General features: G+C 39.8%; 1 protein-coding gene across 1 annotated transcript; it reads left to right on the top strand.

Moving 5' to 3' along the window:
- The first annotated feature begins 7,582 nt into the window (after window positions 1-7,582).
- Window positions 7,583-11,747, top strand: LOC145464898 (D(1A) dopamine receptor-like). Its single transcript, XM_081448709.1, has one exon. It carries the CDS (start codon window positions 9,427-9,429, stop codon window positions 10,552-10,554), a length of 1,128 nt encoding a protein of 375 aa, XP_081304835.1. The 5' UTR covers window positions 7,583-9,426; the 3' UTR covers window positions 10,555-11,747.
- The last annotated feature ends 4,874 nt before the right edge of the window (window positions 11,748-16,621 follow it).

The raw sequence follows: 16,621 nt of genomic DNA, 5'->3' as shown, positions 1-16,621 counted from the left end.
TTTTTTTGCAGTGCTTTATAATTGGCTTCTTAAAACTCGTGCAACCTACGTTAACCAATCAGAAAGAAGATGTTGTTCTCTCAACCAATCACGATCAAGCCCAAACCCAATCGTGCGCATATACAACTGACCTTTGCCATCTTACTCAGCTCACACAACATTTCCTTTTTATTAACAACTTTTTACAGACAGTTAATGTTGACAGCGCAAAAGTTGGGTTTTAAAATTCTTTAGCGAAATAGACTGTTCACAGTCCCCTATTTTTCCGTGAGATCGTAGATGTCGATCGTTGAGCTCGACGGGCCGCCATCTTGGCCTTAGCCTACGTGTAGCCGTACCCACCCCCCGAGGAAAAACGGGAGGGAGGGAACGTCTACGAAGAGCTAGCACGAATCGTGTTATGTGACGTCACAGTAATTTATGTAAGTTATGTAAATAAATTATATTTTCCGTCTGTACTCGTGTCCTCGCGCAGACAAATGCCTCGTAAATATTTATTCTTTCGAGCTTATTTGCAAGTCAATGTCCCTTTTCAAATGTATATTGTGTTTTAAAGAGATTGAAAAGGAGTCCGAGCGGTTTTTGGTCCAAAACAAGAAGAAGACAATCTTTGATGTATACATCGCGCTCGCAAATTTGGAGTTCCATGTATACGCTGCATCAGTGTACGTTTGTAGGCAGTGTCATGGTCTCCTTAAGAAGAGAAATAATTTGCAGCAGAATTTAAGTTCGAAGAGGTTGAGTATCCTACAAGACTTCGACGGTTCGTGACATTTGTACATTTGCCGTTTTCTGTTCGGTCACTCGACCTTTTTTGTCGCTTCACTCGTGTTTATGAAGGGCACTTCATGTTTTGTAATAAGGAGGAAGTTAGCCGTTAGATCGTGCTATGGCAAATTTTTGTAGGTCATAGGTCTGCATGGTTTCCGCTGTTATCTGCATGTCGCTTCGTAGAGTTTGACACCTCTGTAATTTGCCATGTGTTTTTGCATTGTTTAGGCTCATTCTTTTGCAAGATATGCTCTCAAGTCTCCACGAATTTGCTTTTGGGGGACAAAATATGAAACTTACCGTGAACATGTTGCTTTATACTTGCATTCTATATTGTAACGTCGGGCCCGGCTGTGATTAGAGCTGTTTGCAAGAACAGTAGGTAGATCCTTATCACGGATATCATATTTGTTGTTGGTCATTCTGGAACCACATGATTCAAATGTAGCTGTTTACGTGCAAGTCTGTTGACTGTTTTGCGTGTTTTATCTGCCATTGTTCGGCTTAGTTCAGGCAAGACCATGGTTTCGATCCTCCATGTGGATCTCATCAGTTTCCGGTATTTCAAACTGCTCTGTACGTTTGTAGTTGCCACTAACGCAACTCGTACAGATGTGAGAATGAGACATTGTGCGGCTTGGCACAAATCTATTTTAGCCAATCAGTATTCTCGAAAGTATTGCTCGCGGTCTTTATCCAATAAGAAACCATTATATATTTCCATGAAAAGCGTGACGTCACATAACACGATTCGCGCCAGCTCTTCGTAGACGTTCCCTCCCTCCCGTTTTTCCTCGGGGGGTGGGTACGGCTACACGTAGGCTATCTTGGCCTTTTGATGCGAGCGAAACTGGAGAGAGTACAAAATGCCCGTGGGTAGGGGTGGTGGAGGGCACGGCTGGCGGAAAAAATAGGGAGACTGTAACAGCTTCACTCTGTCTCGTGTTCAAGGGGCGCGGCCGCCAGTTTGGCGCCTCCGTTAGTCAAATCAATTAACAATCTCCTCCCCTGAGAAAAAACCTGTCAAATCAGGGATGATGATATGATTACATGTTACTGTGTTGTGAATTTCGAAACATTTTGAAGGTTTACTAAGTTGAGTCGAATGAATGCGGACGGAAGAACTCTTCTCTGACTCCAAAAAAAGCGGCAAAGCCCGCAGAGAATTTCAATTATTGAGATGCGTGCCGTCTTTGTGGCATTAATTGTAAAATGTCAGTCGGAAATAAGAACAACCAACGGAGCTTTCAGCCATTTCCTTCGCCAAAACGAAACTTTGATATTCTAAACTCTTGCCAAAACCAGTTGGAAGAACCGCCAAAACATCTTTTCCTTCGAGTAAACGAGAAACGGCCTCCTTTTGCTCGCGCTTTAACTCCAATCCTCCAAGACAAGAAGCAGACAGACGATCAAAATCAAAACATTCTCCAGAAAATTCTCTTGAAATCGATGCCATTTTGGCCTGAGCCGCGAAGTGATGAATGTCACTTTGTGTCACTCAAGTTGTCAACGTTCCGCTACGTTCTGATGAACTCTATTGTCCCTTCGACCAATCAGGTGTTGCCGTTGCTGGAGCAACTAACGCATCGAACACCAGACAGAGTGAAGCTGTTACAGTCTCCCTATTTTTTCCGCCCCGTCACCCCCACGCTATTAACCCCACCACCACTACCCACGGGCATTTTGTACTCTCCACAGTTTCGCTCGCATCAAGAGACCAAGATGGCGGCCCATCGAACTCAACGATCGACATCTACGTCGATCTCACGGAAAAATAGGGGACTGTGAACAGTTTATTAGCGAAACGGCTAAATGAATACTAGGAAAAATCGATATAACGGTAACAGAAATTGACTGAAGAGGCGTGACTGTAACAGAATCGTCCATTAAAAATGGCCTAACAACGACTGAATAACAATGTTACCCAATCAGAATCGCGGATATTGTTTAAAGCACTCAAATCGACGTGACAAAAATGGCGTGACTTTCAGGTCCCCAGTAAAAATAGCGTGACTGTTTGTAGCGGAATAACACCTGAGTGACCTACCTGGCTTCCATGCGCCAATTCCCACAGAGTTGTCTAAAAATACTTTGAAAGTGATGACATGGCGGGTCTTCCTTTGTTGAATAATTAAGTTAACGTTTTCATCAAGACACTTAATAATAAGGCTAAAATTCAATTAGTAAGATGTGTCGATGAAAAGTGAGTATGTACCCACGCCTTGATAACGTGAAAGAAAGATACAGCTGGCTACGTCTTCAATTCTAGGGAAAGGTACCTTCTCCGATTCTCTCACCTTGAAGATTTGTATTCAAGCATTTGTTTTACGTTCTGCAGGCATAAAAGCGTTAAACGACAATCGGTGTCGTTATTTCTCAATTTTTTTTTTCTCCCATAATGTGTATTCGGTTCGGATGAAGTAGGAATATTTTGATTACCCTGTTTTCGTTATGATTAATAGCCTATTCGAGGAATTGTTGTGGAAAAATTGTGCGAACTGCGGGAGGCGAAAGGAAGAAATTGAGAGAAGTCTTAAGTAAGGTTTTTGTTTTCATCACCCGATGCAATTAATCAGTTTTCAGAAGGCCGGGGGGGGGGGATACTTTCGTAAATTTCGGATAGGTGTGTGCCTCGAAGGGTCTTAAACCCTGACCCTATTTAAGGATGAAGGACATGAAAAATTTACGGCCCAAACCCGAAAATGACACCCTATTGAAGGGAAAAACAAAAACTAAGAGTAGCGTGGACGGCTCAACTTATATTTTGTTTCTGTAACATTGGAGGTATACGGGTAGTTTAGTTTTAACAGATCATTTGATTTTCGTTTAGCTGGGTGCTTACGCACTGCAATTTTAGCTGATGCAAGTTAGGTACCCTATCTAAGGATCACACCGGGAACACAATGCCAAGAGGGGCAAAAATGATACCCTATGGATCGAGAACCTCAAAAACCCTACCCTATCCCGCGGCACATACCTACATAGCCCATATATGGGAGTACCCCCCGGGCCGAATGGATTGATGTAATATAGAACAAATTGTACACACAGCTGTTTTGAAAGTCTTTAAGGTAACCAAAATACGTCAGAGGCAGGTTATGGTCGAAGAAGTCAAAGAAAACTAAACCTTTTTCCGGGTTTCCTTCAAAAACGTGATCATATCTATATTGCCATGTATTTACCTCAATTAATTACGCAATCGTCGTTAATTGCGGTTTCGCTTGAGGCACGTACTGGAAAAAAACCAAGATTGCCGAGTAATTTGCAGTCACTAATGACAGGTCTCGTAAAGTGCCCGCATTCTTTATAAAGTAAATATGTAATGTTGTCGATTCTGAATTTGCTGTCCACTGGATAAACATTGTCGTTCAATGCATGTTTCGAAATAGGAAAATGTCATTTTTCAAAGACAAAGAGATGACTGCTTAATTACTTTTTGACTGGCGACCGAAGAGGGATAGCAAAAATGCCAGACTTCCAGCATATGAATCAAGACTGTCAGTTTTTTATCGTTCATCCATGATGTGACCTGTCACTCCACAACAGCCCTTTTCACTTTTACCTCTTCTGTTTTGCATTACGGTATAATCCAACACGTATGTGAAGTAATATCGGCCAATAGGCCATTTCCGAGTTGCCTTGTGCCTCTGTTTGAAAAAGAGTATTCGTGCAAAACCTTTCATACGAAAATGAGTTTGACTTGGATGAAAATAAACCTGTATAGGGGAAAAACATTTTCATATGAATGGTTTCGCACGGAGACTCGTTTTGAAACAGAGGCAAAAGGCAACTCAGAAATGACATAGTTCTTTTAGTTTCTGCCCAAAATTACCTCGCATCTACACTGAATTACATTGTAATGCAAATGAGAAAAGCTAATCTTGAGAAAGGGCTATTCAACGATCACAAAGAATTTTTAGCAAAAAGATTTAAGTTTTAGGCTGGTAAGTTGACAGTGTTAGGTTTACTGGTTGACAAGGTAAACGGTTTTAAACACGCTTATACTGAAATGAGATGAACTACCGGTAAACCAGGGTATTGTGGTGCGATTGGTTTCCGTGACATAACGGTTCTGGGCTGCGTAAAGCACTTGTCAAGATTGGTCTGCCGCTAGGTCATTTTGTCCCAATGTGCTCGTCCTGAAACCCATTGCGTTTTATCCTCACATTCTTAAAAAAAATTGATATTTTGAACCCCGTTTGTAATATTCAGGAGATTGTAAACCCACCCTTCAGCTTCCCTTATATTAGCATCCCCTCCGGTGTAAATTTATTACGATAAAATCTTTTCCTGCATTCTTGGAAAAGCTTCGTTTCCCTGCCACAAAGATTTGTAAATTTATTAACACTCAAGCAGACACTCTCGAATTAACTCAGCCAAGAAAGTCGTAACCTTGGATAGCGAAATTTGTTCTTGACGGTATCAGTTCAAAATCAAGAGACTAAGAGATGGACCCAAAATCATGCTAGTTTCAATTAAAGTGAGCGACTATGGGATGCTCACAAGAGGCCTTCAAAGACCTGGGATTTCAGCAGCATTGTTTGTGTTATTCAATATGTTTTTATTAGTATCTAACTGTGCTCGCCTTTACAACAAAATTTAATTAATTTTTCACCTAACTGGCCCTTTTTTTTAATAATCGAGCTGACAGACAAATCACTTTTGTCTCGTCGGAAGTCTTTTAAACAGGACCTAAGTTAATTTACTTGTTTTCATGTAGCCGCTATTTTATTAAAAAAAAGTTTGTCTTCTTTTGTAGCAAATAAAAGGTAATTACCCGAGTCCTGTAAAAGAAATTATTATTAGCGTGGTTATGCAGTAATTGTGTTTTCCATAATTTTCCTTTTTTTGTCAAACTTAATTGAAAATGTTGGGCTAATTTCATTTTGTTTTGGCACACGTCGCAGACTAATGTTGTATGTACCTGCTTTCATATTTCACCCCCGCCATTCTGTTGATCTTTATGAACTTTTCAAAGTCAACTCAGTCTTTTTGGTTAACCCAAAATGGAGTGCCATTTAGCAATCACCCAGAATAAAATTGAAAGTGTCGCAACTTGTAAATTACACCGATTGAAATTATTTTTTTGTTGTAGCCGTTGCCGCTTCGTTTTTTGTTTGACTGCCACGTTTTTTTTAACTCTCTAATGTCATCTGCTGACTATAAAAAATTGTAAATTATAGTATTGGTAAATCAGCAGTATGATTTCTCTTTAAATTTGATGGAGTAAGACTTCTAACATTTATATGTTTTATGTGCATGCTCGCTTAGTAGCGATGGTATTAAAATACTATGCACATAATTGCAGTAATGACTGAGAAATCAAGGTTATCATATGCAAAGAAGTTTCCGTATTTTCTCGGCGTGGGCGAATTCACGTCTTATCTCGAGTTTTTGCGTTCTGTTCCTTTCCGACTTAATTATTGTGTATTGAACATCTTGCAAATATATCCTACCAAAATGTTTTCAACTGTCTTATATGACTTAAATTTAGACCTTTCTCCAGTAGAAGGGTGGAAATGTTTTTCAGTTGTTGGCGTAGTAAGAACTGTTAGGTGTTAAGTAGAGAACCATTTTAAGAGCAAAACAACCCGACCGCACGGAACACTGAAGCAGTTAAAAGCATTTTCACCTAAGTGTGCACTTTCCTTGGTTCTTTTGTTCTTATGCCGCCACACTTCTACACCATAAGGTTAACCACAAGAGTTTGCCACTTTGTATTCCAACCTCCAAGTACAATATAGTTCCCTCAACAAGATTATTTCTGTGTTTGAGAGTGTTTTAGTCGCCTTGAAGAATCTAATTCATCAGTTGTCGCACACAACCTCCGTGTGTTGTTGCCGGCGTGCGTCAATAAGTGGCTTTGCGGCAAGCTGTGACTGCGAAGGGAAGTTATGTCTGGTTTTATTTTTGCGGCTATGAAAAGGCGGGTGATGTTACTGGTGCCTTGATCTCTAGGAAAGCTATATATTAAAATGATTTTTTCGAATTCTTCACTCAGTTATTACATGGCAGTTTACCATCGAACAGGCCAAAGTTACGTTCTATCAGTCTTCTAACAGAAGGCATATTATTTCTGATATTCTAGCAAAAGAAGCGTTCTGAATAGTCCTGAATATTTTGTAAGAATTAGTCAGTTATTTTCCACGTTAAATAGTTCAGTGAAAGGTTGTTTTTTAACGCTCTATAAAAGCCTCTTATCTTGGACTGAAAATCGTCATCAGTGAATTTAAAAAAAAAAAACAAGGAATTACTCGAAAATGCAAATGCCACTCAAAACTGACTCAGTTTCTAGTTTTATGTCATTTTCGAAATGGCATGCTTGGTCACGAAGAGATATAAATTTCTTACGTTTTTCCGGAGAGTGTATATCAATATTTTTGTAAAATTCTGTGGCAAGACTTCTTTACTGAACACTGCAGTCCTTTGCTCGATCAAGACTGAAAACTGCATCGCCTGCACACCGCTGTTTTATGATTTCATTAGCACTCTGCGGCAAATGATAGCTCGGCTCCTAGAGACTGAAAATATTATGACGGAGTTCTGGAGTGTTTAGCGATACTTCAGCAAAGTTTCGCGTATCGTTAGCAAGCTTTTTCATCGCCGCTTGATACGCAAATGTTAGGGCGTCGTTTTCGCGCTTATTAGTTTTGACAGCAACGAAAAAAAAAAGTGTAATTTGGGAAGGGCTGTATACATAAATGTACGTGTTACTGATTACGAATAAGGGCATTCTTAATAAACCAGGGAAAAAAAACCTGGGAGAAAGTCACGTTTTTAAAGGGATTTTCAAGAGCTCTAGATCTGATGTAACAGAACTGAAGATCTGAACCTAGTAAGTTTGCTGCTGTTGTTTTCGCACAGTTATTTTTTTTTTCATTTGATTCAGAAAAGCTGAAATCAATATCCGTGTGCCACTCAAATTGCCTGAAAAGTGCTAAATGAGCAAATTACAAGAGAAAACAAGGAAATAATATTAACCCGTCCAATGTAAATGTGTCAAAAGTTGCGTTATTTCTGTCAAATCGGAAAGTTTTCAAATTTTCGGCTCACGCTGCGTATGTTTAGTTTTCGATGTGTTGTGGCCAAGCAATTGCCTTTTAACAGTTCTGGTGATTGGACGGAAGTTTTTTAATAGACTGAAGTGTGGTCAATACAACCTTCTGTTGATATGCATGCCTACTTACAAAACACTGTCAATCTATTTTGCCCATTTCGTCTTTCCGGAGGCAGAGAGGAAATGCGTCTTGAATGCTATTGGTTATTCGTAGCACGTTCAGATACAATTGTCATAAATTCATTAGATCGTTTTGCTCCAGATGATTAAGGGCTCCAAGGCAGACTTTGCGTGCAATCGCCGGAAAAATTTTCGCCCCGCTGCTTCGCCGTCACCGCCTTCAAAGACCTGAATGGGCAATTCAATACTTGAGTTTAGCTGTGTCACTTTTTTCCGTCCCAGCTGAGTTAGCTAATTAATTCGTGTTCGAGTATCTATTTAATCTGTTGAAATAATATTTATATGGAGCTCGTACTAGCTTAAACTAAACATCTCAACCAGCGTGAAGCTAAATTACGAATGTGTCTGGCGCTGGGATTTCGCCAACATAGAGTTCTCTTGTAGACCTTACTTGGACATTCCCATTGGCGTAATTTTATCCTTTTCTCGTGTGAAAACAAATCCAGATAGGTCGAACTTGAATGTAATAGGTCTAAAAACTCTATTCTTGTTTTGCCTATTTGTTTTGATTGAAGTTGTGTCTAACAGGAAGTAATTAGCCCCTCGGGTGAGAACGGATTAAATTGCTTGTTCGAGCTGATTCCTCTTCGTCGCTTTTAGCTCCTTTTCTGCTGACTTATTTCGATGGAAAATTTATAAAATATCCACACCCCTGCGCAGCTTGGCGAATTGTGGACGAAAACAAAGCAGAAAGGTTCCGTTCTTTATGTATTCCTCATTCGGGATCCTTCAAGTTAATCTTAAGACTAGCATCTTTATTCTGTGCGAAGATTACCCTTGAAAATAATCACCCTTCTTGGTGATAGCTCTGTATTCTATCGAGAATACAAAAAAATCGATCTCGAAATAGCTGCTTTCGATGATCAACTGATTAAAGCCCTTGTGTGAACTATTCACTTCTTTGTACGCTTTATTTTGGTGCGCTCCCGCGCTTTTTCCCATCTGTTACCGCGAAATATTTCCGTTTAAAAACAGAAAACAAGTTTTGGACTGGTGCGTGCTCGATTGAAACGTTTCATGCCACGCAGGCACTACTTTATTTCTGTCAGTGAAGTCTATCCGTCTTAATCTAGCACTATCGCATTGCGAGGCAACGTGAGTGACAAACTTTGAAATGCAATCATCACTAGGTCAGGAATGTCTGTCGTTGCTATGGTTTGACAAGTATCTTTGCTTTGATCATTCATCTTTCAGCGTCGCGACCCCAGGAACGGTGCGCTTGATTTGACTCAAATTAATAATATTCTATTATCTATTTTCATCCCGTCTTAATTGCTAGCTTATTTGAGCGATAATTACTGGCTGGGCGAGCATAAAACTCTGAGAGCGACCAGTGGTGTTGCCATTCGAAGGGAGTTAGACAGGCGAAGCACTTGACATCATACCGTGAACATTCCGCGAGAGAGATTTTTACCGTCATGGCCGACAACAACTCTACAAGAGATACAGACTCCGTGTGTTCGGAACCTACGCTTCCTTTATTCAAGCTTTACACTACGTTTCTCGTGTTAATCATGTTGGCCACAATATTTGGGAACGTTCTGGTGATAACCGCGGTTTATCTCTACCATCGCTTGCGCCGAATGACTAATTTCTTCATCATCTCTCTGGCCATTTCCGACCTGTTCGTAGCACTGATTCACCTACCGCTTCGCATCGACCAGAGCGTGCATAACAACAACTGGTGCTTCGACAAAGCACCCGGTGTTGTGACGACTTGTGCCTACTGGATCGTGATGGACACTGTGTTTAGTAGCGCATCAATTTGTAATCTAGTCGTGATCTCGATTGATCGCTTTCTAGCTATCACCAAACCCTTCCATTACCAGAGGAGGATGACGAAAAAAGTCGGCTTCTCGCTGATTGCGTTCGTTTGGGTATACGCGATGTTGTGGGGCGCTCTGAGCTTGATCGACTGGACAGCCGGCCCGAGAAAGAACCCTCACATCAGTGTCGAATGGAGCCCATCAAACGAGCGAACTTGCGGCAAAAATGACAAAATTTACTACACTGTGGCTATGGCCGTTGCTTTCTTTTTGCCTCTGCTAATAGTCATCGTAACTTACTCTTGTGTGTTTCGCGTGGCGTTTATTCAAGCGAAAGCGGTGGCGTCGCTTGATCCGACCAAGGGAAAGAGGCACATTTTGCGCGAACTGAAGGCAACCAAAACTATTGCTGTTGTTATTGGAGTGTTTATTGTGTGCTGGCTACCGTCTTTTATTCTTATTGTGATGAGTTTGTGGTGCACGCAGTGCTTCGTTCCGTTCATAACGAACAGAGCGCTGTCCTACGCCATAAGAATCACGTTTATCTTCGTGCTGCCCGTCATGAACAGCTCGCTAAACCCGTTGATTTACACGCTGTTCAACAAGGAATTCCGCTCCGCATTCAGCCGTATGCTGTGCAGGAATAGAGATGCCTCACGGAGCGACGCCATGGATGAAGTCTCCGTTACTGAGGCCACAGGCGCTAGAATGAGTACTACCAGGAGCAGTGGACGAAAATCTTGGATAAGCATGAACGGAAGAGACAAGAGGCCGAGTTAGGGTCGGCCGACGCGCCGAGGCAAACCGCGAGATTCTTGCGGAATCAAAGGCCAAGTATCGGCTAATCGGCTGAAATCTTGAACGACATGTCATCAAAGAAGGGATTTGAAATTGAAAAAACTAAAGTAATTCCAAACATTTTGACAGGAAGACAAAACCATACTATTCGGCCGTTGCCGCCAAATTCGTTTTCCCGCGGGCTTTTCGACCGTCTTTACAAATGCTAGATATACACTGATGTGGGTTAAAAGTATTAATTTTAATCTCGGTCATCTAGGAATCCTTGCAAAGACGTGGCTGTTCGCGATAAGTTTAAAATTTGTCGCAAAGTTTTCATTCGGTGACTTCAAAGTCGTTCCAATTCAAATAAACCAAGTTTTTTTCTCGAAAAAATAAACCGAAGTATAAAAAATCCCACGGGAATTGAAACAATCTCTTCGTTTATTGTAGTTTTTGTTTTGTCAAGGAGAATATGTTGTCGTGAGTAGCGTGAAATTGTGGCAACAAAGCTCCAATACGCAATTTGAATACGAAACAACCGGTATTGTTTCAAACGAACAAGTATACACACATAACTTTGATATGATTGGAACGGTTTCCTGACATTACATCTTTAGAGGTATAACAAACGATAGTTTCCTCGAATATTGCCACAAGACGCAAAATCGAATTGCAATTGATTTGTATATTTGAACGAAAATAATGAGGGCACCTTGTGGCTGTGGTATATTTAGCCCTAGCTGTGTACCTTTTCAGACTGTAGATAAAACTTCTCGATTGAGAATTACGATAAGATATGTTAATTACTAGTGCATTTTATTTTATCTTAGCTAGATAACTAACGATAGATGTTGTTCAGTTCCAAAAAAATCGCGTATCTTTGTAAATTCAGCTGTAGAAGTCGGCGGAAGTTTCTCCAGTCATGATCACCTAGATCTGTTAATACACTGGCTTATTACTTTGTAACAGCATAATCGTCTCGCAGGCTTTGACACCGCGTTTCTACAGTAAAACAACAGATAGCTTGCTCAGTTCGGTTTGTAAAGAATACATAATTTACCTATTTGATAAGATTATAAGCTTGGAAGCTTTTTAAATTTGCCTTCGAGTCTGATGGCCCCAGGGATTTTTGTCTGTGTAATTTGCAGCTGTTTGTAAAACTCTAAAGCGTTAAAAAATAAAGTTCAACTTGACCGCGTTGTTTCATCTTTTTTATGAGTTTTTAACGCAAAGATTCTAACAAGAGAAACCGCCTGGTGGGTAGAAAAGAAATGGATTTAATGTGTCACACTGAGAGATTTATTTCCTTTATAGAGAAGCAATATGCAAAATGTGGTTTGGTAGAACATTTTGTTTTGCGCCGGCAATAGTCGCAAATTGAAAACGGTACTTGCAAGAATACGTTCTAAAGCCGTTCTGACGAAAGCTGCTTTCCTCTGGAGATAAACAAACAGGAAAAACATGTCTTGTGCTCTACTGTAATAAAACTGCTGTTTTTTTTTCAAAAGTTTGAAAAGCATCTGCTAACAAGGGTCTTGTTTTTAGTAGATTTGACAGAGATGATTATCACGGCTTTCGACCATTACTATAGCAACGTCTTTCAAGGCTTCTTTTGGCGACAGAAAAACTGGGTAATTCTGCTGTGTTTGGCAGTCCGAGAAGGATCCATCATTTTTGCCTGACATGACAAACATCCCATTTATTTCAACGCTTGGGAGTTTCGATAACTTGAAATATATAACCCGCAACGACTTATCAAAGGTCGTATTGTACCCAATAATGGAAGATTTATAACAAAAGTACTTCTAAGAGAAACCGAGGCCCCCCGTTTATTCAGTTCAAATTGTTTTTGCTTTCTTCCTTTCATTCGTCCTTGATCGAAGCTAATTATTCAATAATACCTCCTCAAGAACCATGGGAACACAAAACGTCCATCAGAAATATGTCATTTGTATAATGAAATATACTTTAACACTTTTGAGTCCGTCGTCGGTACAATGATTGTATATGTATATGTGGATTGTTCCCAATAGCAATTTTTTTAAACCAATTTCCTCCTTAATGGTGGCAATAAAGTAAAAAGTCAAACCGCAAGAATGACGACAATACATTGTTTATTTGACATCGATTTGATATTTCACGATCAGTCTTCAAGGACTTTATTAGAATAACATTTGTTGTCATGGCGCCCTCAGGACAATCACTCCAAATGGGTCCTTTGTGTCGCTGTTTTTAAAGAACGCCAAAATTTAATTACAAAATACAAACAGCTTCCTCTAAGCTATTGACGTAAACTGTTAGCTTATAAGGGCCAACTTAAGAATGTGACGTCGAAATAAAAGCTTTTGCTTGCGTTTCTGATGCCCCTCCCATACGCTAACTTTTGTTACTTAAGCTACAGGGTTTACAGTGAGTTGACAGCTTGATTACCGTGCAAGCATTCCTTATGATCGCGCTTGATCGAAAGGTCTTAAGAGATGTCGCTTTTAATTTGCGTGCCCTTTTATTAACCTTATTTCTTGCGAAATCTGTTTACTTTACTGGCGTGCGTGTGTTTACATTAAGCTTCGAATTCCATTTTGGACCTCACGAAGACTGCATCCAATAAATACCGTGTCCGAATTGGTCAAAATTGTTTTCAAAATCACCACCAACCTTGCGCTAAAACCCTTAAAGAATTTTACATTACAGTTCCAAATTGAAAAGTAATTTTTGTTGCTGCCCTCTAGAATTCTCGCAGAATGCCTAATATGTTCCCCAATTAGATGGAAAATTAATTACAGTTGCGTTGTTTGCCCAGTGTGACTCCTGAAATGAAATCACTTTGTTTCGAAGTTTCGTCATTACCTCTGAAAATAGATCTTTGCTGCAATATGTTTTAACGTTTGTTCCAGTGTCATGTTTAAATTGTTTGTAAAACTCGAATTCAACAAGGTTCGTGTTCCCAAGCTGTTTTTGTTACGGTGAATTATGGTGCACGCCGTTTAAACCGAAAGAAAAATAGGTTATTATTTCAGCAGATGTGTCGCAGATTTTTGAGATTAATGCTACCGATGTTTGCATTGCAAAATTGCAATAGATCCGCCCAGCGCTTCTGCAGGATAATTTTTCATAAAAGTGTCATATTCGTTCCCTTGATAAAAAAAGATGTCATTCGAAATGTTTGTGAAGTTTTTCCATTGTAGATCCTTTGATCCCTCTTTTCAGTTACTAATCCTTGTACAATCGCTCTCTAATACAAATCCTTCCCGTTTAATCTGCTAGGGCCTTTCAACGAGTTTGATCTTTGTATGTGTATCTCAGCGGAGTAAATCGGTTTACGTCGCGACCCTTCTGTCGATTGTATACTGATACTTTGTCTACTTTGCCGCCAAGGTCGCTTAAAATGTTTTTGTCGTTTTTTCAAGAACAAGCAACTGCTCGTATTTCATGTAATTTACTCAACGCCTTAGTTAATGAGACCATTCCACCGGCTTTCGGTGGCTTTTTTAAACATTCCAAATTTTTCTACCTTATGGTCTACGGAGAACAGGACGAGCTAAGTGGAAATTTCCTGACTTTTGTGTATAAATTGTTTTTAATCATTCTATTTTTGTAACCAGCGGCGTTTTAGTCTGTCCATTTACCACTTTGAATCGAAACTCAAGTAAGTAAAGTGGTTTTATTAGAGTGGACAATTAAGATTGCTTATGCAGTACAATTACTTGGTTTTATCATAGCAACTTCACTTTCTTGGCATTTCTTGTAGTATTTGATGATTTACTGATAATGTCTTAGCTGATCAATTCATGTATTCTTACGGACTACGCCACAGTACTTAACGTTTTATGGATATTTGGAGGAGACTTTGGCTATTCATCACAACAGCGTTGTTACGTGCTATAAACCCAACGTTGTAGGAAGTATTGTTCACGTCGGTGCTGTGTGATCTCCTCAATAAAATAAATTTATCGAAAATTAAATTTAGTCTGGCAAACTTGTAGATACGTTAAATTGATGGCATCTGTAATTAACTCTAAGAAAATCTACATATGAAGCTCTCCCATGTAATGATTGTAGAAGAAGATATGAGCGTTGAATATTAAATGAGATATCTCTTGCTGCCCATCCATGCTTATTATGCAGGACCTCGTGGTTTTTTGTACACGTTCATATTCCTTACATTATTGGCAGGTCTGTTGCATTATCCGCGCGGCGAATTTTGAAAGGACACTATCTTGACTTTTTGCTGCTTAAATTTATTATGGCCTAACCTTTGCTCGTGCACCAAATGGTACTCGAGCAACAAAATGAAAATAGTTAATATGTTGAGAGAAGAGCAAATTGTAATTGGTTTTTAACGTTTCTTTTTTGAGTCACGATGACAGACTTTGAAAATCTCTGCCAGATTCGGTTTCAACTGGCATTACGATCTTGTGCTTGCGTTGGTCATTGTAACATCTCCTTTTAGAACTTCAGTGCAATTAAACAAAACTACAATCATGGACAAAAATCTTGGGACAAATTTGCACTTTTGGCGCTTTTGCGTACACGCCAGGCGCGAATACAACTTCACCTGCCTAACCTCGCCCCCCACCCCCCCATACAATGTTGAAAATTAGTACGTGCAATTTCAACTGATTTTCAACATTGTGTTGGGTGGGAAGCGGGGACAGCAACCCGTTTATAAAGGATATAGCAGCGTTTTCTTCATACTTCAGTTCTAAAACACAGATAATCCGTTACATTACATAAGTGTCCCAAGGACTTTTGTCCACGATTGTAGACCATTACTTTTAGGTCTCCGTCATTGAAGACGAAACTTGAAACACATTAAGTAAAACCACTTAAAATTAACTAAACTTGTAATCACAATAACTATTTTGGGTGTGTTCACACACCCTTTCTTCCATAGATTCAGGTTGTTCTGATGTCTCTTGTCAACATTGAACAGAGGTTGATAAGGAAATGACTGCTGTTAAAAAGTGCCGATTTCAACACAGTTTATGACTAGGATTGTAGCTACAACATTGATTTTTTTCGGTGTTTCTTTCGCCATTTTGTACTGCGACGCGTTAGAGCACGCCCATGGGTGCACTAGCATTCCTTTGTTCTTATTGTGAACCAATTACAAATAGACTGCGAGCAATCCCTCTTTTGCTGTTAAACAGTCCGTGGGGAAGAACTGGCTCTCCAGTCGAGGATGGGGTATAAAGAAAGCGGGAAGAAAGAGCCTCCCCATTCCCCCCTCGACCACTCCACTCTTAGCCGATTTTTTCTCGGTCCTTCCAGCTGGAGCCTGTGAACAGGCTGATTCTTTGGCTGATCTGAGTTCGTCGTTCTAGTAAAGCGTTACCAGTCAAACAACTCAATTTAATTCCCCCAACTCGCAGAAAAAATAAGTGACTGAAAACTGAAGTTTAAGTTTCATCAAATCTATAATTATCATATGCCATCCAGAAAGCGTTGAAACAACACACTCAGGAAATGATTTGTCATGAAGAGACGTCCGTCAAGTGCATCCCATATACTCAAGAGATTACATCCTTAAATCGAATATGTTAACAGAAAAATCAACTACGAACGGAAGCCAACTGAAAACTATCTGCTACCTTGGCTTTTAATATCAACTGCTTTTAACTTCTTTCCTTACAAAGAGAAACCTGCACTCGAACGCAATCCTAATGGAATACAATCAATGCGGCTTATTAAACTCCCTTAAGGGGACACCACTCCTTGGAGACTCTTTCTGCCCAAAGTGTACGTAGAATTTTCCCTCAATGTCCAACAAACAGCAACTTGCCTAAGTGCAAATTGTTCGTGACCGAAATGTATATAATGTTTTCTTTGCATTTTGACAGTAATTTTTTTACATATTTTTTATTAACAAGACATTTTTGTTTTATTACCGTTTTTAACCTCTTTTGTCTCTGGTCTATTACCTTTTTACTATTACACTTTTCCTGTGAACTTATCTTCTTTACTTTAATAGTTTGCAGGCATGCAAGTTTAATCAAGTGAGGCAGAGGGGAACAACACCATACGCCATGAACAGAAACTGTACTCAAATTGAACATTGTTTCAAAAC

This window comes from Orbicella franksi, chromosome 13 (assembly GCF_964199315.1).
Source record: "Orbicella franksi chromosome 13, jaOrbFran1.1, whole genome shotgun sequence".
Lineage (NCBI taxonomy): Eukaryota > Metazoa > Cnidaria > Anthozoa > Scleractinia > Merulinidae > Orbicella > Orbicella franksi.
This window is presented reverse-complemented; position numbering and strand designations above follow the sequence as displayed.